General features: G+C 40.5%; 1 protein-coding gene across 16 annotated transcripts in view; it reads left to right on the forward strand.

The window, feature by feature from the left end:
• The window catches only part of rab3gap1 (RAB3 GTPase activating protein subunit 1), a 247,591-nt gene that overhangs the window by 156,320 nt on the left and 65,903 nt on the right, over positions 1 to 25,368 (forward strand). For 15 of the 16 annotated variants that reach the window (XR_009715772.1, XM_061287379.1, XM_061287381.1 and 12 more), the window contains 3 exons: positions 12,069 to 12,120; positions 12,759 to 13,103; positions 17,131 to 17,268. Coding sequence is in view for 15 of the 16 variants with exons in the window: in XM_061287379.1 (XP_061143363.1) it covers positions 12,069 to 12,120; positions 12,759 to 13,103; positions 17,131 to 17,268 (535 nt within the window). In the remaining variant the exon portion in view is untranslated. The remainder of the gene's footprint in view (positions 1 to 12,068; positions 12,121 to 12,758; positions 13,104 to 17,130; positions 17,269 to 25,368) is intronic. The other variant, XM_061287389.1, reaches the window with a different exon arrangement.

Consider the following 25,368-nt stretch of genomic DNA (forward strand, 5'->3'; position numbering starts at 1 on the left):
CTATTTGTGGCACTACTCCAGAGAGTATAGACAGATTGATGCAATATGTAAGAGGTGCAGTTATTATATTGGAGATGCTTTTCAGAATTTTACTTGAGATACCATCTATTCCAGCTGAGTTTGAATTCTTCATATTCATGATTATTTTATACACTTCATTGCAGTTAGTTGGATTCAGAAAGAAAGAGCCCAGGTAATTAATTACCTGATAGATAGTCTTTAAACGAGGCATCCTGAGGCTGACTGATTTTACTGGATATGTTACTACCGATAGAGACAAAGTAGTTATTAAATTCGTTGGCAAGACCATTACTTCTGATGATGTTGCCCATATTTTGATCGTGGTCAGGGAATACAGGAGTTTTTTGGCTTCTGTTCAAGACCCCGTTCAGTACTCTCCAAGATTTCTTGGAATCACCCTGTGATTCATCTATCACGTCGGCAAAATGCTTACTCTTCCGCTTTCTGATATGTGTAAGTTTATTTCTATAATTAATATATGCATTTTTATTTTTATGGTTAGGTTCATTTATGTATCTTTTATATAATTTATTTTTATGCTTAATAGACTTTAATATGCCCTTAGTGATCCATGGATTTTGAGTAGTTGTATTACATATGATTACTTTCTCAGGAAGGTCCTTTGAATAGAGTCGGATATTTCTTTGGTTAGAGTTTCAAATGCAGTATCAACATCACTACAGTCATATATTCCAGACCATGTCTTGGTCTGCAGGTCCTCACCTAGACGTCGTATGGTTTCTTCATTAAGTATTTTTAATCTTATTGAATGACGAGTAGGTGGGGGCTTAGCAGGGAGGTCAATGAATAATACAATAGGGAAATGATCAGAAATCTCAGAGAGTACAGTCCCAGAAGTAAGTGTGGCGTTTGTAAGATTTGTGATGAAATTATCAATAACTGATTTAGTTGAGTGAGTGACTCTGGTATATGCATCTATTGTGGGAAAGAAGGATGAAGAGTGTAATGTGTTTATAAAGTCATTTTTGGCTGTATCATCCTTGGAAAGATCAACATTGAAGTCGCCAAGGAGGACACAGCTTTTGTTGTTTTTATTTATAGAAAATAATGCTTCCTCCAGTTTGGTCCTAAAGGTTTCGAAGTCAGCGTCTGGGGGACGATAGATTATACCAATCATGAGGTTTTGCCTGCTTTTCCCGCTTATTTCAACAAAAAGGGAGTCACTGTGGTTGTCTGCTATGACGATGTCATCACAAATCCTCACGTTGTATGTAGAAGAAATATATAGGCACACGCCACCTCCAGGTCTGCCACATCTGTTCTTAATCAACAACTTATAGCCATTTAGACTTAAGATGTCAGTGTATGAGCGATTATTCAGCCATGTTTCACTGCAGCCAATTACATCAAAGCTACAACCTGTGTTTGTAAGTAGAGTAACTAGATCATCATGATGTTTATTCAAGCTCCTGATGTTTAAATGCAAAAAGGAGCAGTTTTTTACATTTGTTAACTGTTTTAATTGTTCGGGAGTATACTGATTACAACTTATATTTCGATGATACTCAATGCAATTTATCACCTCGTCTCCTTCGCTGTCCATTTCATTAAGTGCCATGCACAGGGTACCGAGTGGGATTTCGTGAGATCCAACAACAAAGACACACACTTAAGACCATGGACATATACATACATTCACCCATCCCAAAACTGGCCTGACAGACGTACACACATACACCTACACACTCAAACACACAAGAACACTCTGTAGACATTACCCGCTGTATTGTCACAGAGCAGATAAATAGACAATTGCTTCGTCCTGCCCAGTCAGTAGTATTCAGATCAGTTCCCAAGCCAAAATGAGAAATATATGTATGAGAGAGGAAAAGAGAAAAGAGAAAAGTGGTGAGATGGGGGGAAAAAGAGAGAAATCAGTCATTCACCGTCTCCAGGTTCAGTGGTTGTCATGACGACAGGGACGCTGGTTTTGGTGACGTCATCATCACGCGCCTGAGTTTACAGTTATGGGGAGGCGGCATGTTTCAAGTTAGTAGACAGTTCTTCTTGGAGTTGAGAATTAATGTCTCCATCTCCTCCATTCAGCCAATAAGTTGTTTGGGGGTTCCTGTACAGTTTGCCGTCGATGTAAAGTTTGTCAATGAACAGTCGAGCAGTCTTTTTGGCTTTCTTTGCCTCGGCCATGATCGGGTGAAGCAGCCTCCGTCTATTCATGATCTCCGGAGGGAACTGGTCGCTGATGGAGTAGTTGGAGCCTTTGAGCTCTCTGCCCCTCGACATGACGGCAGACTTCATCTTTGAGTCAACGACTTTAGCCACAATGGGACGGGGCCTCCTCTGTTGGTCGGTCCTAATCCTCCCGAGGCGATGTACTCTGGAGAAGCGAACAGCTCCGACGTCCTCAGGCTTCACTTCAATTCGTTGACAAGAAATGTTTTGACAAGTTCTTCTGATTTCCGGTGAGTTTCATCTTTTGTTTCTGTAAGTCCGTGTATAATGATGTTATCCCTCATACTTCGGCACTGCAGATCAAGAATGGAGTTCGCCATGTTGACTTTGTCTTTTTGTAGTTCGGCTGTCAAGCGTTTGAGGTGGTTTACTTCGGTCCGAAGTGACGCATTGTCAGCCTTTAACACCTCGATGAGTGAGTTGTTAAACTCCACAGAATGCTTCAGTTCTTTTACATCCGTAGTCAGTTGCTCGAGTAGATCAAGCTTCTTGAGTTGTAGTTTTATAAATGTTATAGACTCACTGATGTCAGAGATTTCCTTTTCGTTTGAGTTCGACTTGGCTCGGGTATTCATGGCCTCGGGTTTGTTGTCGGGCGTATTACAATAAAATGCGTCGATGTAGGCTTCCAAGTCCTCTAACGATTCATCAACAGGCGAATCCAGTTTGATTCAGGTTCTAATCATTGGTCAAATTTGATGCGATGGCATAATTGGGAGGTTTTCCTGGCACATCGTGCAGCTCAGCACCTCATGTGGCCGACTTCCTGGTTCCACCTTCTTCATCAACTACACTCAAAGGAACAGCAAATACTATACTGTAGAGCAATTTAACAAGAATGTAACAACAAATAGAGCAATATCAATTATACATTTTAATAGTAGGAGCCTGAAAGCAAACATCTCTAAGATCAAACAATGTTTAAAAGATATGAATAATCAGTTTACTGTAATTGCAATATCTGAAACCTGGTTAAAGGAAGATCAGTCTGAAAATATTGACATAGAGGGGTATGAGAGTTATACATTAAATAGGAAGATAAAAAGATGTGGAGGAGTTGCTTTATTCATAGATAAAAACTATAAGGGTGAGATAGTAAGAAGTATGTCTCAAGCAATAGATAATATTATGGAATGTATTACAGTTGAAATAGAAATGGAATCATCCAAAAACATTCTGGTAAGCTGTGTATACAGATGTCCAGGTTCATGTATAGAGACATTTAGTGAACTATTATCAGGAATGTATGAAAGGAAAATCAATACGAAAATGGTGGACGTCTGTGGCGATTATAATATAGATCTATTGAACCCACTTCAGCTGACTCAGTAACAGAATTTATTAACTTAATGTACAGTATGAGTCTCTACCCTGCAATAACCCGTCCGACTAGAATTACATCTCACAGTGCCACATTAATTGATAGTATATTTACAAATGTAATTGAAAAGAAAGTAAAAACTGGACTGATAATAAATGATTCAAGCGACCACCTGCCAGTGTTTGCAGTGATCCAGGACTGTACAAAGAAAAAAAAGGATGCTATAACTTTTAAAATGTGTAGAATGAACTCTGGTAATTCATTTAACTCATTCAAAAATGATCTTTTAAAACAAGACTGGAAAAAGGTATATGTGGGTGATGTAAATGAAGCCTACAACACATTCATGGCCATTATATCCGAACTTTATGATAAAACTTGTAAAGAAAGCAGTTAAACTGTCACGGTGCGGAGTAGAGAAATGGAGCGAGGCAACCAAGTGCAGCTTGGACCAGTGTTTGTTGCAACAAATTCAAAAGACTCTGCAAACTGACGTGACTAAACAACAAACTAACAAGACTAACAGACCAAAGCGTGAAACAAAAGACAGGAACCAAACAAACCGTGACCGTGAGCCATGCATGGTCCACATCTCAAGCGCAACGCTCCGACGGGGAGTGACCCGCAAACAGAACTTAAATACATCACAGGTAACGAGAGGCAGGTGCGTGTGGTTACATTAATCAAGGGCACACAGGTAGGGAGGGGCGAGCACACAGACACATAACCAAAACTGGGAACAAGGCATGACATAAACTAAATTCAGTGGAAAAAACATGGCTGACAAAGGGAATCTTAAGTGCTTGCAAGAAGAAAAACCTATTATACAAAGATTTCTTGAAGATAAGAACAAAGGAAGCTGAATTAAAATATAGGATCTATAAAAACAAAATTATTAAAATAATGAGAATCAGTAAAAGGGACTACTATAGCAAGATACTGGAGGAAAACAAGAGTAATACAATAATAACATGGAAAGTGTTAAATGAGGTTATTAAAAACAGAACTGGAAAGCCAGGATATCCTTCTTACTTTGTAAACAGTAATAACATAACTATAAATGATCTTACTATGATTGCAGAGGAGTTCAATGATTACTATGTTGGTATTGGGCCTACTTTGGCAGAGGAAGTAGCAAAAAAAGGGAGTACATGTGACCTACTTAAGGATGTACCCATAGCCGAAAGTATGGTTCTAATGGTAACGAATGAGAAGGAAATAGTAGAAATTGTTAGAGAATTTAAAAGTAAAAAGTCAACTGACTGTAACGGGATAGATATGTCACTTGTTAAAAATATCATTCAATGTGTGGTGAAACCCCTTACACATATCTGCAACCAATCTCTGACAAATGGTGTTTTTCCAAGTGAAGTGAAAACTGCTAAAATTATCCCGATATATAAAGCTGGGGACAAACACACATTCTCAAATTATAGGCCAATATCTCTACTCCCACAATTCTCTAAAATATTAGAAAAAATATTTTATAAAGGGCTTGATGATTTTATTACAAAACAAAATATTCTGTGTGACCAACAGTATGGATTTCGGAAAAATAGGACCACCACACTAGCTTTGTTAGATTTCGTAGCTGAAATAACAACAGCTATTGAAAATAGACGATATGTTGTAGGTGTTTTCTTGGATCTTAAGAAAGCTTTTGATACTGTAAATTATGAAATACTGTTAACAAAACTTGAAAGATATTGGATACAAGGTATGTCACTCACTTGGTTAAACAGTTATTTATCAAACAGGACTCAATATGTGCAACTTATGGACTGTAAATCAGAACTAAAGCAGGTAAAGTGTGGTGTTCCTCAGGGCTCAATATTAGGCCCTTTGTTATTTATTTTGTATGTCAATGATATATGCAAGGTCCCCAGGTTACTCAAGGCCGTAGTTTTTGCAGAGGACACAAACCTGCTTTGCAGTGGGGAGGACCTGGATCAACTATTGGATACTGTGGGTATTGAAATGGAAAAATTACAGAGTTGGTTTGACACAAATAAACTAACACTAAATTTAAGTAAAACAAAGTATATTATATTTTGAAACCGTCCGACCAACACTGACAAAATTCTTGCAATAAATAATATAGAAATAGAAAGAGTAAATGAAGTAAAATTTCTTGGAGTGCTTATAGATAATAAATTAAGTTGGAAACCATGTATAATGTATATCAAATCAAAAATTTCAAAATCACTAGCAGTATTATATAAAGTAAAAGACCTTATAAATCGGTCATCATTATATTCCTTGTACTGCTCCTTCAGACTCCCATACATTATGTACTGTGTGGAGGTGTGGGGCAATACATACAAAACAAACACAGATCCAATCTTCATTCTTCAAAAAAAAGCAATAAGACTTGTAAATAATGCTGATTATAGAGAACCATCTAACCCTCTCTTTATTAAATTGAACTCACTGAAATATAACGACCTAGTCAACTTTAAAACCATCCAACTCATGTACAAAATAAAAAATAATAACACGTATGTTTAAAAGAGATTTGGTGAGAACTAACTTGAAGTTACATTGTATAACAGAGGTGTGGAATTATGGAACACCAGCAGTGAAGAATTAAAGAACTGTAGTACCTTACCTAAGTTTAAAAAAATGTATAAGGACAAAATATTGACAGGATATCGTAACATGCTGTGAAGTTGTTTAAGTTGCTTTTGTATTTATCTGGGGAAAATGTATGGTATGTATATATGTGTGTGTGTATGTATGTATATATATAAAAAAAAAAAAAAAAAAAATCCCCTCTCACCCTCCGCGGGTGGTCTCCCACTCCAAGCTCGGGTCCTCTACCAGAGGCCTGGGAGCTTGAGGGTTCTGCGCAGTATTTTGGCTGTTCCTAGCACTGCACTCTTCTGGACTGAGATGTCTGATGTTGTTCCTGGAATCTGCTGTAGCCACTCCTCCAGTTTGGGGGTCACTGCCCCAAGTGCCCCAATGACCACGGGCACCACCGAGGCCTTCACTTTATATATATATATATATATATATATATATATATATATATATATATATATATATATATATATATATATATATATATATATATATATATATATATATATATATATATATATATATATATATATATATATATATATATATATATATATAAGTTGCAGTATACAGCCCAAGGTGCAGGCTGTGCAAAGAGGCCCCTGAGACAGTCCAGCACATAACAGCAGGGTGTAAGATGCTAGCAGGGAAAGCATACATGGAACGTCATAACCAAGTGGCTGGCATAGTGTACAGGAACATCTGTGCAGAGTATGGACTGGAAGCCCCAAGTTCAAAGTGGGAAGCACCCCCTAAGGTGACAGAGAATGGGCGAGCCAAGATCCTGTGGGACTTCCAGATCCAGACTGACAAGAAGGTGATGGCGAACCAACCGGACATTGTGGTGGTGGATAAACAACAGAAGAAGGCCGTGGTAGTGGATGTAGCAATACCAAGCGATGGGAACATCAGGAAAAAAGAACTTGAGAAGCTAGAGAAATACCAGGGCCTCAAAGAAGAGCTTGAGAAGGCCTGGAAAGTGAAGGCCTCGGTGGTGCCCGTGGTCATTGGGGCACTTAGGGCAGTGACCCCCAAACTGGAGGAGTGGCTACAGCAGATTCCAGGAACAACATCAGACATCTCAGTCCAGAAGAGTGCAGTGCTAGGAACAGCCAAAATACTGCGCAGAACCCTCAAGCTCCCAGGCCTCTGCTAGAGGACCCGAGCTTGGAGTGGGAGACCACCCGCGGAGGGTGAGAGGGGAATTTTTTTTTATTTTTTTTTTTATATATATATATATATATACGTATATGTGCATATATATATATACATATATATATGTATGAATATACTTGTTCTGAAGCACAGCAACACTCAATTTTGGGTTATATTATATTTTGTTTTGCTATAATATACTCTGAAACTGCTTGAATATTTTAATTTGCTAACTAGGGAAGCCCATATTTCATCGTTAGGTAATGAGAATGAGACATGTTAATCACGTGATCTTCTTTGATTTCAGCAGGACTGGCGTTCGGAAATGACAGAATTAATCTAATAATAAGATTGGTTACCTGAACAGCGGTTAGACTCGGAACGAATCTTCTTTCCGTACCGGCTTAAATCAATTCTCGTCTCCCCTACAGACTGCGTTACTGCAGAGGGGCTAAAGTACAGCATTTTACCCTTTAAGCGGAGAGCCGGTCACTTACATCAGATAAGTGCACGATTGACAAAATGAAATACAAAACTTGCTTTCGTCTGAAAAGAGGACTTTGGACCACTCTGCAACTGTCCAGTGCTCTTTTCCCCCTTCCAACAGACTTTTTGTGGATGTGCTTTGAAACTGCACTCTGTGAACAGCTTGCTCTTTGAGAAATTTCTTTTTGTGTCTTACCCTCCCGATGGAGCGTGTCAATGATGGTCCTCAGGACAGCAGTCAGATCAGCAGTCTTCCCCATACTTGTGATTTAGTTTATTGAACCAAGCTGAGTTTTTTTCAAGGCTCAGGAAACCCTTGCAGGTGTTTCGAGTTAGACAATTCAAGTGATTACCGTATTTTTCTGACTATAAATCGCATTTTTTTCCATAGTTTGGGTCGGGGGGCGACTTATACTGAGGAGCGACTTATATGTGAATTTTTTCACAAATGTTCAAAATAAAAAAAATAAAAAAGTGAAACCGCGACAAACGGACAGCGATGTAGCAAGGGATTACTGTAGTTTGAAATGCAAGTGACGTCAGCGGCGCGGCGGTTGTTTACATAAAAGACAAAGGATTCGATCACGGGATGCCCCTCGTACTACCGCCATCATTAGCGGCTTTGTTTGTAAGTGACTCGGGAGAAAGAGTTTGAAGGATTTAATGATTTGGAGTGACACAGAAGTTTTGAAAAATTATGGCTTTTACGCACGCCCGGTCCTACTCTATGGAGCTCTCTTCCACCTCTGGGGATTGAAGTCCACGCCGCCACACGCCTGGAAGTCGACGCTAGTGCTTGGGGCCATGTCGCGGTGAACTATTTATGTTAGTTATTTGATATAATTTATTTTGTGTAGCAACTTGTATATCTTTTTATCCTTACAGTTTGGTAATTGGTGGCTCGTTGAACTCTAGTTTTGTTAAATAAAGAGCTGTTTACCAAACCCACGTCTTTCCTGGTACTTTAACGCTACAATGTTGTGATTAGGGGTGTAAATCGCGGGTTTTGTCACAATACGATATATCGATACAAAGAACCACAATACGATATTTGCCGATATCTTAAAGCCTGCTGTGATTCATTCACAATACATCACGATATAGTGCTCTACGATCGATATAGACCAATATCCTGATTTATAACAATTCATACGCAAAATCAACAAGGTACTGCAAATTCTTTATTTAGGAAATTACAAGAGTGTTACATTGTAGTATACAAAGTTCTTATTTTAACACTGAACGTTATCAACACTAGCCATGGCACCAGCTCAGGGGCCGCGTAGTTGTCGGCTCCCCTTTCACGTGCCTGCTCTGCTCACAACACAACACGCCGCGCACTGCTCCCGGACAGAGGAAGCAAGCAGCAATGAACTGGATTTCAAAATAAAGTTGCGTCTAATGTCCGATGTAAAAAACGAGCGATATAGATCGATGTTTACGTTTAGCATCGATGCCAACAAATCGTAGAGCATTATATTGATTAATCGATGTGTATTGATGACTCGTTACACCCCTAGTTGTGATATACTAGAATAACGACGAGGCTGACATTAGCGGTTGTTGACAAAGGACGAGGAATTTGATCGATATATTTAATGATTTGGAGTGACACAGATGGGTTGATATTGTTGTTTATATGATAGTTATTTGATATATTTTATTTTGTGTAGCAACTTGTATGTATGTTTTTATCGTTACAGTTCAGTAGTTGTTGGCTCGTTGAACTCTTGTTTTGGTAAATAAAGAAACGTTTACCAAAACTACGTCTTTCCTGGTACTTTGTTAACGCTACAATGTAGTTACATACTAATCTGTGGAATAACGACGAAGCTGACGTCAGCGGCGCAAGCGCCGCATTGTTGACAAAGGATGAAGAATTTGATTAATTTAATGATTTGGAGTGACACAGATGGTTTGATAATATTGTTGTTTGCATGATAGTTATTTGATATACACTTTATATATCGTTATATGGGTCTGTGGAATATTTCGAATATTTAGACGTCAGCGGCGCTGACGATCGATGGATTTAATGAATTGGAGTGACACAGATAGTTTGATATAACGTGTTATTTATGTAATAGTTATTTGAATAACTCTGAATGTTACGTCAGGCCCGTTCTCAGCTCTTCGTTTGTGTTTGTCACGTTAGCATGCCTTTCGTTTAGCCTGTTGTTGCTCGTTCATGTCTGTTCTTGGTGTTGGATTTTGTCGAATAAATTTCCCCCAAAATGCGAATTATACTCCGGAACGAGTATATATATATATATGTTATTTTTATATGTTTTTTTTCACTTGATTGTACATTTTATGGCTAATGCGACGTATATAGTGTTAGTCACCTAAATGTTGAAGAGAGGCTGTGATTTACCGAAGTCAAATTCCTTGTTTGGCATGCTCAAACATGGCGAATAAAAACTCTTGAATCTTGAATATTCCGGAGCGACTTTTCGTCCGAAAAATACGGTAGTTGAATATTCTACTAGTATACTTTTTCATGATATTCTAATATTTTGAGATAGGATATTTGAGTTTTCTTAAGATGTATGCCATAATAGCAATATTAAAATAAGGCTTGCAATGTTTCAGTTGATATGCAATGAATCCAGAATGGATGACATTTTGTTTTTTTAATTGCAATACAGGAAACAAAGAACTTATTGTTTCTTATCAGAATATTGTAATTTTCTGAGCCAGTCCTGTATATACGTGTGTGTCTATGTGTTTGTATATATGTATATATATGATCCAAAAAATCTGCAACTCAAGTACCGTATTTATTCTAATTATCGCCCATATTCGAATAATTGCCCAGTGTGTTAGTGATGACATAAATAAAAAACATTGATACCTCTAATTATCGCCCATGCTTCTAAAAATTCCCCCTAAAACTTACGTTTTCATCCGTGACCGCATACTGACGTCATTGCACAAGTTTAAATATGACTGATTTGACAGCACGTCGAATGTCCCTTTTAAATTGTTTTTCTCCATAAACTGATACAATTACCGTTTTTTTCCGTGTATAGTGCGCAAAATTTAACGAATTTATTGTCCTAAAATCTGGGGTGCGCATTATACTGTACATGGGTACAAAGAAAATGTTAATTTTTTTTTTTTTTTAATTTTTTTTTTTTTTTTTTTTTTAGAAAACAAAACCAACAACAGGACTGACCGACAAAGTCGTGGAACAAAAAGACAGGGTGACATTACCAAAGACAGGAACAGAAAGCAAACAGACATCATGACAGTAACACATGCAATGATCCGACGGTGAGCGAGGGGCAGACAGGACTTAAATACAAAACACGTTACATCGATTGAGGTGACACAGGAAGAGAGGGGCGACGCGAACAGAAACTATGGCAACCTAGACACATAGCAAACCTGGGGACGAGACGTGACAAATATCCCTCGAAATGAAACTTGAAATCACCAAGTTTTGGTTTCCAAGGGTGTTTTTATTCCTCTTCAACGTCTCTCCCATACAGAGCCGCCTTTTTCACGTCCGCACGCCTCTTTCCCGTGCGCACACGGAGCGCGGTGGTGCGTTTATGGGCAGTCGGAGAAATCAACGCCAACAAAAAAAAATTACATCCAGCCTAGTTAAGACCATACCAAAGACTATAAAAATGGGACCCATTGCCTCCCTGCGTGTGTGACAATCATTGGGACTTAAAAAAGAAAGAAAAAAAAAAAGAAATTTCATAAAAAAAATTCATAAAAATTGGGTGCGTATTATACATGGGTACAGGCTTTTTTCCAGCATCAGCATGCCATTTTTAGGGTGCGTATTATACATGGGGGCGCACTATACACGGAAAAAAACGGTACACTCGTCACTCCGCTACAATATCCTCACACAATTACGTTATCGGGGCGTGCGCTCGAACAAGACTATCGCGATAACATGACGTGCGCAACATGTGATGTGCGACGGTAACGTGTCGCATCGATGGAGGGTCAATTGAAGCACCCCGCTGTTAGAGGTAGATCAAAACAGCCGCTGTTCTAGTGTTAACACCAGTGAGATGCAGGTATTGCATACTACATAAGGAAAATATACATATCGCCCCTTGGCGATCGGACAAAAAGTGTTCTCTTATTAATTGCCCACCCCCCCGTTGGACATAAACCTTCTCTAATTATCACCCTGGCCGATAATTTGAATAAATACGGTATATAAATATTTGCGACCTGAAGACACACACATACGTATATTTACACACAGTATATTCACTGCCAATTGTATCAACACATTTTTCTTTTGCTACTTCAATATCTGCAGATTGCAAGAAGCACCTGATCTTCGCTGTTGTCTTCTACATCAAAAGTTGCAGGTTAGGCCTGCCACGGCTGCTTCAACAATCCACAGACATAGACTTACATAGTCAAAACAAAGAGACCAAATCAAATTAAAAAAAAAAAAAAAACGCAAGCACACACAAGTGTGCTTGTTGACCCTTGTAAAGACATTCCAAAATCAGGTGACATTTACGGACCGGGTAAATTATCCACATACGTATTGTATTATTGGTGCATCTTAATCTTTCCAATTTGAGATTGTACATACTCACATGGACAAAATTGTTGGTACCCCTCAGTTATCCCTCCCATCTTCCCTCTTGAACTAAACAAAGAACTTTGTTGGTGCAAGGGAGTTCTGCTCATAACTAATGAGGGCCTCTAGCAGGGATGGCCAACAAAACAAGAAAGGAAGGGAGGTATAAGATGAGAACCACATGTATGACTGGGAGTTAAAGGAATTCTCTGGAGCTCGACAGACAGCTTTGTTGGAGCAAGGGAGTCCAACTCGTAAGTTATGAGGGCCTCTGACCAGTGCTCCACCATTCAGTTATTCCCGCAATCAGCTCCCGTTGTTTTGTTCATATATCAACTTCGAATAGGTCTTTGTGTGATGCAGTTCCGGTCTCAAACACTGCAAACAAAAAACTGTTTTTTTCCTTTTTGTGCATAGATGTTGAATTGCTGCATCAAGAGGAAGCAAGCGAGGGATTCCATTCACAAGAACCCTGAGAGAAGCAATGAAACTGCCTTCCAAAACATCCACCAAGTGACAGAAGTTACAGCAGCCAATTCATCCAGCCAAATAACTGCTGTTTCACCCGGGAAATTCCTGGATTCTTGGAGTGACAGTGAAGAAGAGTTTTTTGAATGCTTGAGTGATCAGTGGGACACTGAGTCGCCATGCATTAGAAGGGAAAAAGATGGCAGTAAAACTAGAGCGGAGGGCAGGATGCATCCCTGTAACAACATGACCCTTCTAAACTCTTCAGATCTTCTCTTTATCCCTGTGACACAGGTAATTCTTCCGGTGTATAAGTCGCATTTTTGGGAGGAATTTATTTGATAAAATCCAACACTAAGAACAGACATGTCATCTTGAAAGCCAATTAAAAATAAAAATAAAACAGGCAACAACTGGCTGAATGGTACGGTATGTTAACATTACATAAACACATAAACAAGGAACTGAGAATGTGCCTGACGTAGCATATTAAGAATTATTCAAATAACTATAGCATAAATAACAAGTTTTTCAAACCAACCGTGTCACTCCAATTCATTAAGTCGAAATGAAATCTTCATCCTCTGTGTCACTTATAAACAACTCCGCTAACTCCGGAAGTAGAAGATGCAGCGCTTCCTATTCCACGTGCCTTATGTCAGACTCATTGTCAGTTGCAGTTATTCCACAGGCCTATAGTTCCCTCATCAAAGTCAAAGTCTGCTTTATTATCAATTTCTTCACACGTAAGAGATCGAAATTGCGCTTCCTACTATCCCACGGTGACAAGACATATTACCGTAATTTTCTGACTGTCGCTCGGAGTACAAGTCGCATCAGCCATAAAATGCCCAAAAAAGTGAAAAAAAACATATATAAGTCGTTCCATAGTATAAGTCGCATTTTGGGGGGCAATTTATTCGACAAAATCCAACACCAAGAACAGTCATGAACGAGCAACAACAGGCTGGACGATAGGTATGCTAACGTGACATAAACACAAACGAAGAGCCGAGAACGGCCCTGACGAAACATTCAGTTATTCAAAAAACTATTACATAAATAAAGCATCTGTGTCACTCCAAATCATTAAATCCATCAATCGTCCTTTGTCAACAATGGGTCTGCGCAGCTGACGGCGCTTGCACTTCAAAATATTCCACAGGCCCATATAACGATATATAAATTAGATATCAAATATATCAAACCATCTGTGCACTCTAAATCATTAGATCCATCGATCAAATTCCTCGTCCTTTGTCAACAACGCCGCGCGTGCGCCCTGACGTCAGCCTCGTCGTTATTCCACAGATCTACTACATAACTATATTGTAGCGTTAACAAAGTTCAAGGAAAGATGTGGATTTGGTAAACGGCTATTTATTTAACAAAACAAACTTCCAGGCGTGTGGCGGCGTGGACTTCCAGCCACGGAAGTGGAAGAGAGCTCCATACAATAGGACCGGGCGTCCGTAAAAGCCATGACCGAGCCCTATCCACCGTCCCCGGACAGCCACCCGGCCGAGCGCCGGCCCTCGACTTCCATCCACAGAAGTGAAAGAGAGCTCTGTGGAGTAGGACCGGGCGTGCGTAAAAGCCATGTCCGAACCCCATTCACTGTCCCTGGACAGCCACCCGGCCGAGCGCCGGCCCCCGACTTCAATCCACGGAGGTGAAAGAGAGCTCTGTAGAGTAGGACCGGGTGTGGGTAAAAGCCATAATAGTTTATCAAACCTTCTGTGTCACTCCAAATCCTTAAATCCTTCAAACTCTTCGTCCGCCGTGTCCCTTAGAAACAAAGCCACTAATGATGCTGGTAGTACTTTCTTTCGTCAACTTCGTCATCCCATTATCAATCTTTGTACTTTATGTAAACAACCTCCGCGCCACGCCGCGTCGCGCTGCTGACGTCACTTGAAATTCAAATTACAGTAATCCCTTGCTACATCGCGGTTCGTTTTAAATCTGGATATGATACGGAGGCCGCCATTACAGATGCGCTTTCTTCTCTGCTGTTCACTTCAAACACGCTCCATACGAACACAATGCTCTCGTATCAGACGCTTGCTCGATCACCTGCTCGTTTGCTGTCACAATGTACCCTACACAAATCCGAAAAATTTCTTCGCTATCGAGTTTGCTAGCGCATGCGCAGTGATTTTTTGTAAGTATAATGTAATGTATGTATGTATATGTAAATATATATATATACATATATATATATATGTATATATATATATATATACACACACACTATATATACACACACACACACACACCAAGAACAGACATGTATGTAATCTTGAAATGCAATTTAAAATAAAAATAAAATAGCCAACAACAGGCTGAAGGTACGGTCTGCTAACATTGCATAAACACAAACAAGGAACTGAGAACATGCCTGACGTAACATATTAAGAGATATTTAAATAACCATAGCATAAATAACATGCTAACAAGTTTATAGAACCACCTGCTTCACTCCAGATCATTAAATCCAACAAAATCTTCACCCTCGTGTCACTTCTAAACATATCTGCTAACCCCAGAAGTAGAAGATGCAGCGCTTCCTTGTCTTCGTGGCTGATGTCAGACTCATTGTCAGTTGCAGTTCCAATTATTCCACAGGTCTAGAGCGCCCTCATGCGGTTTAGTGTGAAAATACCATATGAAATGATATGTGTTTATAATTTCACACATAAGTCGCTCCTGAGTATGAATTACACCCCGGCCAAACTATAAAAAACCTGCGATTTATAGTCCGGAAAGTACGGTACTTGTTAATTATTTTGTCATCACGTTTTTGTTTTACATCACTAGTTTAAACACTATACTGTTATGTGGATTACAGAGCTGATGTGCAAATGTTTGTTTAAAATGTAGCAGACAATAAGGGACCAAAATTGCTTGCATTCTCTTAATAATATGCAATCACTTGGTGAGTGTTTGTCAGTGCTGTCTCTTTTCTTTCAATATTTGATTGACCGTAAATTTCGGACTATAAACCGCAACTTTTTTCTCAAATTTTGAACCAGTGCGCCTTATATAGGATTTTTTCTGTGATGACTTGATCACTTTTATACACTCGTAAAAAGGCTGTGGACCGCTGTTGTGCGGCACCGCTTTGCTGGGCGGAGGGATATATGGACACGGTCACTCGGGAGAAAAGTGGCGTGTTGATCGCATGTCCATCCGCCAGGCAAATAGTGCCGTAAAATTTACACAAACATGAGACAGAACGAGATCAAGACGGACAATACTGAAAGGAAGCTTTTATACACAAACCGTCATTATGGGGGGCTTCTATATGATTTTTTCCGTGACTTTTGTGACGACTTGATCACTTTTATACACAGAAGAAGAGACAGAACGAGATCAAGACGGACATTACTGAAAGGAAGCTTTTATACACAAACCGTCATTATGGGGGCAAAAGAAATGCATATGATGCCGCTTTTAAGCTAAAGGCAGTCGATGTTGATGACATTGTGTTGCGTCACCCTTTTCTTTATTCCGTGGTCCCGTCTACTCTGGAGCTATACGTGTCGCTCGCTAGTTTAATGTAATTTAGCGCTTCGTACATGAATAAAATTTGCATGAACGGACCCTCATCATGGAAAATGCTAGAAGAAATGCATAAAACCGACGACGAAAGAGATACTGAGAAAGTGTGTGGCAAAGGATAACTAACGCTATTCCAAACGGAAGACTTCAATGGTTTCAATGCACGGGAGGAAGATGAAGACGACGAAGCTCTTTTTTTTACTTTTACTTGTATGCTTTTTTAATCAGCCCTGTTAGTGCTGTGCTACCGTGTTCCTGCTGTGTTACCGCCGCGTCTGTGACTTTTACCGGTATGTTTTATTTAATCAAACCCTATTAGTCCTGTGTTACTTCCGTGTTGCTGCGGTATTACTGCCGCGTCACAGGCAGTGTTTGGAAAGAAATGTTAAGGTATGTTATTAAAACTTTAAAAAAGCTTTCTGTGTCCAGTTTTTCTTTGTTAATAACTCGCATGCACACTTCCGTGTTGCTGCGGTACTACTGCTGCGTCACAGGGAATGTTTCGAAAGACATGTTAAAGTATGTTATTAAAACTTTAACAAGGCTTTGTGTACTTTCTTTCTTTGTAAAAGTTTATAGTCCGGCGCGGCTTATATAAGAAAAAAACAAAAAAAAATCCCCGAATTTTAGCTGGTGCGGTTTATAGTCCGGTGCGTCTTATAGTCCCCAATTACGGTATTTATCTATTTATGAAGCCTGGCAAGACTTGTTAATTGTAAAAAGTACAATTACATTAACTGTGTTTATATTTTAACAGGAACCTGCTCCCATGACTGAGGATTTATTAGAGGAACAGTCAGAAATACTTGCAAAACTGGGAACATCAGCTGAAGGTGCCCAACTCCGTGCTCGGATGCAAAGTGCTTGTCTTCTGTCTGACATGGAGTCTTTTAAGGTTAGACACACCCAAGTAGACAGTAATTCCAAGGGATGGATGGATGAATGAGTTGGGCGGGTGGCTGGATGGAGGGAGGGAGGGAGAAAGGGAGGGAGGGAGGGAGGGAGATAGACAGTGAGACATACGAGGGAGGGAGGAGAGGAGGAAGAGAGAGAGACTTTATTGATCCCCGAGGGAAATTCACTTAAATTTTAGAAAGTACATCAGGACTTTAAAAATATCTTCTAAATTTCAGCGACGGCTCTGTCACAATAATCGACCAGCCCGGTGCAGTTGGGCGGTCGGCAGCGCGCTACGGTTGAGCGTTCTCTCGCGCGCTCTCTCTCTCGCTCTCTCTCGCTCTCGCACACACGCAAACCGGATATCATACGGAGGCCGCCATTACAGATGCGCAGAACGGATGAGCAAGACACGTCAGCTATATAAAGAGCGAGAGTTCAGTTCTCTACCTAAATCCGTATTACAGGTAATATTTTATTTCACAACACTTTGCCTTGTTCCTTTCTTCTCTGCTGTTCACTTCAAACACGCTCCATGCGCACGGAGCGCGGTGGTGCGTTTACGGGCAGTCGGAGAAATCAACGCCAACAAAAAAAATTACATCCAGCCTAGTTAAGACCATACCAAAGACTATAAAAATGGGACCCATTGCCTCCCTGCGTGTGTGACGATCATTGGGACTTAAAAAAAAAAAAAAAAAAAAAAAAATTAAATTATTTTTTTTTTGTACCCATGTATAATGCGCACCCCAGATTTTAGGACAATAAATTAGTTAAATTTTGCGCACTATACACGGAAAAGAACGGTAAGTCCGTAAACGTAAAATTATTTCAGAAAAAAGATCATCTTTGGGAACAACCGAATGTTATTCTGCCGGTCAGTATCACTGCACATGCGCTAGCAAACTCAATAGCGAAGAAATGTTTCGGATTTGTGTAGGGTACATTGTGACAGCAAACGAGCAGGTGATCGAGCAAGCGTCTGATACGAGAGCATTGTGTTCGTATGGAGCGTGTTTGAAGTGAACAGCAGAGAAGAAAGCGCATCTGTAATGGCGGCCTCCGTATGATATTGGATAAATAAAATAAAAATAAATAAATAAATAAATAAATAAATAAATAAATAAATAAATAAAAAAAAATTACCCATGTATAATGCGCACCCCAGATTTTAGGACAATAAATTAGTTAAATTTTGCGCATTATACATGGAAAAAAACACTAAATAACATAGATAAGAGGTCCACTACACAGCCCTCCTTCCGAATCATTCCTACCCAGAACACTCCTAAACACAAAAAAAAAACTCTATAAACCGGTGCAGAGGCAGTTCAGCGATTCACAGACAATGGACTGTGGTTGTGATTTGTCAAAACCTCACAACACAGGCAAACATGGGTGAAGCGTTCTAGGCAATTTCCTCGTCTCATTCATCATTTTTAAAATAATTTCCATAGCAACCAATAAAAGTAGAAATACACCATGAAGTGACCCCGGCACAAAATGGAACAGCAGACAGACACATGACAAAGCCTAACTAAGCAAACTAGTGCGTTTACAGTATGTGACACACACTCACAAGCACAGAAGCACCTTTCAACAGTTCAGCTTGAATAGTTAGCATTTAACAAGGATGAGAATTTTCCGCGGATTTCCGTGTTTTTTTCCGTCTAAAGTATCATTTTCGTGAAATCCTTTGAGAAAAAACGGAGGGGTGGGGGGTTTATGGAAGCGGGCAACGTTAGCCTCGGTGACTCGCGAGCATTCGCCCGTCCGCCGCGACGGAATCTTTCGGGACATCTCAAGGCAAAATTAGTTAAGCTGTGTGTGTGGAAATCGGCTTGGCGCTTTAAACCTAACTCACTGGCAGCAGTGATGCGACAATAATCCACCTTATTTTCGGCAGCATTTTGGCACTACTTTCGTCACATCATTTCCACTTGTTAACTTACGCGGAGAACTAGTCTTTTTACATCGCCACAATGTGAATTTGTACTTGTAGACGAGTTATTTGGTTAGATAGATCTATGGCCTACTGAGCAAAGCCAGCATGAGGATCGTGCCAGGGAAATAGACAAGATGAACGGGATCAAGAACTGCTTCAGATGGGCATGGCTCGAGAGCAGCGTCATCGTACAACTCGGAACACAGTCCGTAACCACGTGCCTGATGGAATATATCCGTAAAGTAGATGTCCCGGGGAAGGTTTTGTGTATTCTCTGTCAAGATATTATGATCAGTTATGGAGGTCGCGGCGCTAGGAACATTAAAGAGCACATGGAAACAAAAAAAGTAACAATGTTACACGTAAGCTAATGTTACGCTATTGTCATGATATTGACATGATATCGTTAAAGAATGAATTTTCAATGATGCATATCATCGGCATTTGTGATCAAATTTTCTCGTCCGTGTGAGCAGTCTCGCCACTGAATTTTGTAATAACTGTAGACTTTTAATACTGGACTTCGGAAGACCAGAGATTTCGTTACAGTAGTCAAGGCACGAAGTAATAAACGCATATATAATAGTTTCCGCATCAAAAGTTAAAAGAATCGAACGGATCTTACTAATATTACGGAGGTGAAAAAACACAATTCTAGTTATGTTCTTCTAGTTATGTTCTTGATGTGTTTTTGAAAGGAGAGTGTTTGGTCGAATATAACCCCGAGATTAGTTACAGTATGAGTGATAGTGATCCATATTTATAGTGGTTTTCTTAAATAAGTAATGATATCGCGCAGGACCATTTATCAACATCTCAGTTTTATCTGGGTTAAGACGTAGGAAATTGAGACATCCATTGTTTAATCTCTGCAAAGCACGCCTCAAGATTACAACAGTCCCGCGGATTTGTCATCAATAACGGCATATATAATTGGGTGTCATCCGCGCAACATTGAAAACAAATTATTTTAATTAGTATTGTGTAAGTAGAATCATATAAATACTAAATAGTATTGGTCCGAGTACCGATCCCTGCGAGACACCACACGTAACGTTATTGAGCTCAGAGGTCGTGTTGCCATGGACCACTCGGTGGATCCTGTCAGATAGATAGGAATTAAACCAGCGAAGTGCTGACCCTGAAATACCAACGCAGGTTTTAAGGCGATCTAATAAAATATTGAAGTCTACAATGTCGACGGCACCACTAAGATCGAGTAGTAATAATAATATCGATGAGGTGTTTGAATCCATAGCTATGAGGAGATCATTAGTCACTTTAGCAAGTGCTGTCTCGGTGCAATGATTCGCTCTAAAACCAGACTGAAAAGGTTCAAATCGATTATTGGCGACCATGCAGAGATGGGACCAAGTCACACATGTGCAAGTCTCAAGTGAGTCTCAAGTCTTAACCTTCAAGTCCCAAGTCATTTTTTTCTTGGGCAAGTCAAGTCCTTAAATAGGTCAAGTCCAAGTCAAGTCCTTAAATAGGTCAAGTCAAGTCCAAGTCAAGTCACCTTACTGTTGTAATTTTACACGCAGATTCTGATCTTAGTAACGTGAAAAGACAATATATAAGTACTTTTAAGTAACCATCATTGTCCAATGTGTCTAACCTGTTTTAAAAAATATGACAATAATTTGGATTTGCACTGTAATTACTGATATTCAGTAAAATACACCATGGAATCAAAAAAGAAATTACCTCATACAATGATTGACAGCTCAATCTAAACAAATGAACGTCTGCCGACAGTGTCTGACACATTTGAGTTGCAAATATAAAAAAGTCTGAGAAAAATCTGAAAGAAGAAACACATTAAAGAGCATTAGAAACATTTTATGTTTCATCTGTAACACCTGGAGACACCAGAGCTCTATAAACTTCAAATGGACAAAGTTTGAAGTCGTTGTCTGGCTGTCTGAAATGTTTCTGTTGCATATCTTGCACTGTGCTGTCCGTCTTTTGCCGTCATAAAGGTAATTACGATAGCCGAAGGTGATGACTCGCGGTACCGTTCCTGCTGACTTGTTTGTGCATGTCTGATATAAAGGGGCGTGATTCTCCAATAAACACGTTAGGTAGGTAGCGAGGGCACGACTGATTGATTGACAGGGTAGCAATCCAATCATGGCAACGCCATTCTCAGCCTGCACTCCTACCGTGTTATCGATATTACTTTTTTAAATGTATTATTAATTTCATATTAAAACTGAAAACATGAACTAAATGACACTGAAGTCATTCAAGTCATCGTGTCCCAAGTCAAGTCAAGTCCCGAGTCTTTAATTTCCAAGTCCAAGTCGAGTCTCAAGTTTTTTTATTTTTGTCAAGTCAAGTCACAAGTCATCAAAACAGCGACTCGAGTCGACTCGAGTCCAAGTCACAGTCACTCGAGTCCCCATCTCTGCGATCATGTAATCAATAAGCTGCTGCGCTACTACTTTTTCAAGAATTTTTGCTATGAATGGGAGATTTGAAACCGGCCTATAATTACTGAGACAGTCCGGGTCGAGATTTGGTTGCTTAAGTAGCGGTTTAATGATAGCGGTTTTAAAGGCTGTTGGCGGAGGAGACAGACGGATTAATTATATTTAAAACGGACGGTCCTAAAATCTGAAATAATTATTTAACGAGTTAACTGGAAGCGGGTCGAGTAAACACGTTGTTTGTTTAGCCGCACTAACCAATTGTGTAAGCCTTTCAAAGGACACTCTTTTAAAATTCTAGAGGGGTATTGCATGATTGTCAGCTCCCGTAATCGGCGGTCTTGACTGAGTGATTGGAACGGTCATCGTGAGATCATCTACAACGGATTGGATCTTTCGAGCAAAACATTTCTTGAACTCGTCGGCTGAGTGGAAGGAGCTATCGGAGGTCGGTCACAAAATAGTTGTGGTCTATATAAAGTGGAACAACAATGCTTTTGTTTGAATTCCTCGCTTTGATACCATCACTTCTTTTCTACTTGTTCTGAGGTGCGGCTCAGAGCAAGCCGTTTTGGTGCGGTCTCTTTAAATGCAAATGAGATACTTCACACATCACACCCACCAGGCTGCAAGATGTGCGCCTCCCTTTCCCGTTAATTTAAAGGTAAAAAGTCAACCGACTGTAACGGGATAGATATGTCATGTTAGGGTGTTGCTCACTCTAACTTATTTTGCAAGAACCACACTGGAGTCAAGTTAGTCGTTTTAGGCACCTGCAGGCGGAGAGTTCACTCGTCGCTGTGCTTACAGCGATGGTCGAATGAAGTCTGACTCAGGCCTCGTCAGGTGCTTATTTATTGAGAGAAACAGAGTGGGGTTGAAAGTGGGGGTGTGGGAACACACAGGATAAGGTGAAGACGGTCCCCTGCTGATCAAAGCATAGCAGGGGGCCTTTTACGACTTTCTGTAAACAAAGCAACTTTGATTGCTTCCTCTGCGTTTAGTCAATCAGTGGTAAACTAATTTTGTCTAGACAGTCCAAACTAATTAAATTATTACAGGTTACATTCCAACATAATCATACGATGAAGATATTCTGCAAACCCTAACATGTCACTTGTTAAAAATATCATTGAATGTGTGGTGAAACCCCTTACACTTATCTCCAACCAATCTCTGACAAATGGTGTTTTTCCAAGTGAAATGAAAACTGCTAAAATTATCCCGATAGGCCAATATCTCTACTCCCACAATTCTCTAAAATATTAGAAAAAATATTTTATAATATAAGGGGGCCTTTTACGACTTTCTGTAAACAAAGCAACTTTGATTGCTTCCTCTGCGTTTAGTCAATCAGTGGTAAACTAATTTTGTCTAGACAGGACAAACTAATTAAATTATTACAGGTTACATTCCAACATAATCATACGATGAAGATATTCTGCAAACCCTAACATATCCCTCCTGTTTTATCATATGATTATGTCAACCCGAACAATCAAGCATAAGTAAGAAAATACAATGAAAGCAATAACTTCCAGTGAAGGTGAGGTTTTCCCACAATACTCCAGTCCAAAGTATGTGCAACTCAAATAACCTGCGGCCAGATTAAATGCAGGAAAAGAGTTACACGGTCCCTCTGCCTTAGGCGACCAGACTGTTATCAATAAAAAAAGAAAAAGAAAAACACAAACGGTACATCATTGAATCCATCACTTGCAAGGCATTTTCGATGGTCAAATCATCAGGTTTCCGTAAAGCAATGCCGAGTCAAACAGCATCTACGCAATCCACGTTTTGCACCACATCATAGTTATCACAACCGTCATCTCTAAGAAGCTGTATATGTACTTGCGCCACGGTAGAAGACACAAACCTTGTCACAGCAGACTTCAAACACGGGATAACACAGGTCGTAAACAAGCACAACATTACCAGCACAGCAAGCACAGGAGACAAAAGTTTCAACAGCAACTGCCACCAGGTGCCAGAGAATAGCCATGAAAATAAATCCCATTGACGTGGGATTTTGTCCTTCGACATGGCCTGCTGTAAATTCCTCAACGAGTTCATGGCTTCCTTGATGTGCGTGTCGTTATCTCCTGGAATGTATGTGCAACAGGAAGTCCCAATGATGTGGCACACACCACCTTGTGCTGCCGTTAACAAGTCCAGAACCATCCTGTTTTGCAAGACCATTAGTCTAATAGCCTGGATCTCTCTATTCTGTCCATCATCGACTTGCAGTGAGAGGTTCACAAAGGACTGAAAACGATAGTTCAGTGTCTCGATGAAGAGAGATTGTTTTCCAACTCCGATCCAAGGAAAAAGCGCATGAACAACTTTGTTTCCGACAGGCCATATTTTATGGTCGTCCGGAACATTCGCACCCCAGACAGGGTCATGGGGGTCAAAGGTTGTAATCGCCCTGCGTCGACGTCCAGAAGAGTTGTGTGCTGTCGTCAGCTGACGATGTTGTAACCTGTAGATGTGGTCCGTCACCCACACTGGTGCACACACTCCTGTCCAGTTGGCGGGCAGCATCGGATAAACCTTGTGACCACAAAGCCACCAGCCATTCCGTATGAAGTATGTTCCGTTCGATGGTGCAGCCATGTTGGTCGGAGAGCCCTCACCACCTGAAATGGCTCTCTTATCCTGACACTCGGTGGCGATGTCCAGAGCTCCCATCCAGTTCCCTCCTGGAGAGCAGTCACTGTCAATGCATTTGTGGGTCTCGCTTCCTTGGATGTAACACGTATAATTCACTCCAGGCGGCCCCTCTGTGTAGGCGACCTGCGGCAATGTTCGTCCTTTAACAGTCACAGTGAGATTTGTCCAGAAAAGCTGATCACAGGTACCTTCTGCAAGTCCAGGGCGGGAAGGGTCGGCATCACTGACTGTGACAGCATGGTGTTGATATCCAACTCCTCCCATGGATGCCATGCATTTCGCTTCAGTGACATTCATTGCTCTGGCCTCCAAGTGAACTTGTGTAGAGGAAGGAGGAAGTTTGGAACAAACATAGCAACCCTCCTGTGTGTGCGACCTCACAGTGAATTTGACGTAGCGGTACCAAGTGTTGGTTTCGTAGGGGTTTCTGGGGTCCCATGACCAGTCCTCAAAGTTCTCATTGTGTGACCATCGTCTTCCACGGTCAACATTGTCACTTGGTCTGTTCAGTTGAGTCCATAGACCATAGCACGCTCCAACCACAACGCAGCAGAGGATCCACCGGGCATATGGAGCCCCGTTGCTACTCGGATGACAGGGACTCCGAGGCATACCCTCGCCTAGCCGAGTGGGTGTTGTTGTTCTCTTCACCAACATTGAGACGTCTAACCCTAGACGATGAGGCTAGTTTGAAATCAGGCTTCCCAACCACTCCGAATTAGGGGTCCAGCACTCCTTGTAGCTTGCAGTGGCTGAGGTGAATCCAGCTGGGCCGTTCAGCGATCTTTACTGCAGTGGGGGTAGTCAGCAAGGCTTGGAATGGTCCCTCCCACCGTGGGCTGGCCCAGTTCTTTCTTTTGATGACTTTGATGTAGACCCAGTCTCCTGGCTTGATGGCGTTGTCACCCTGTGAGGATGAAAGATCAGGCGGCAGTAAATTTGCATTTGACACCTCTGTCAGTCTGAGCGTTCTGACCATGTAATCTGCCAAAGACTGTTCTTCATCTGCCTTTTGTAAATCTGCATGGAACACAGGTAGACTATATGG

Source organism: Syngnathus typhle, linkage group LG9, assembly GCF_033458585.1.
Source record: "Syngnathus typhle isolate RoL2023-S1 ecotype Sweden linkage group LG9, RoL_Styp_1.0, whole genome shotgun sequence".
Classification (NCBI taxonomy): domain Eukaryota; kingdom Metazoa; phylum Chordata; class Actinopteri; order Syngnathiformes; family Syngnathidae; genus Syngnathus; species Syngnathus typhle.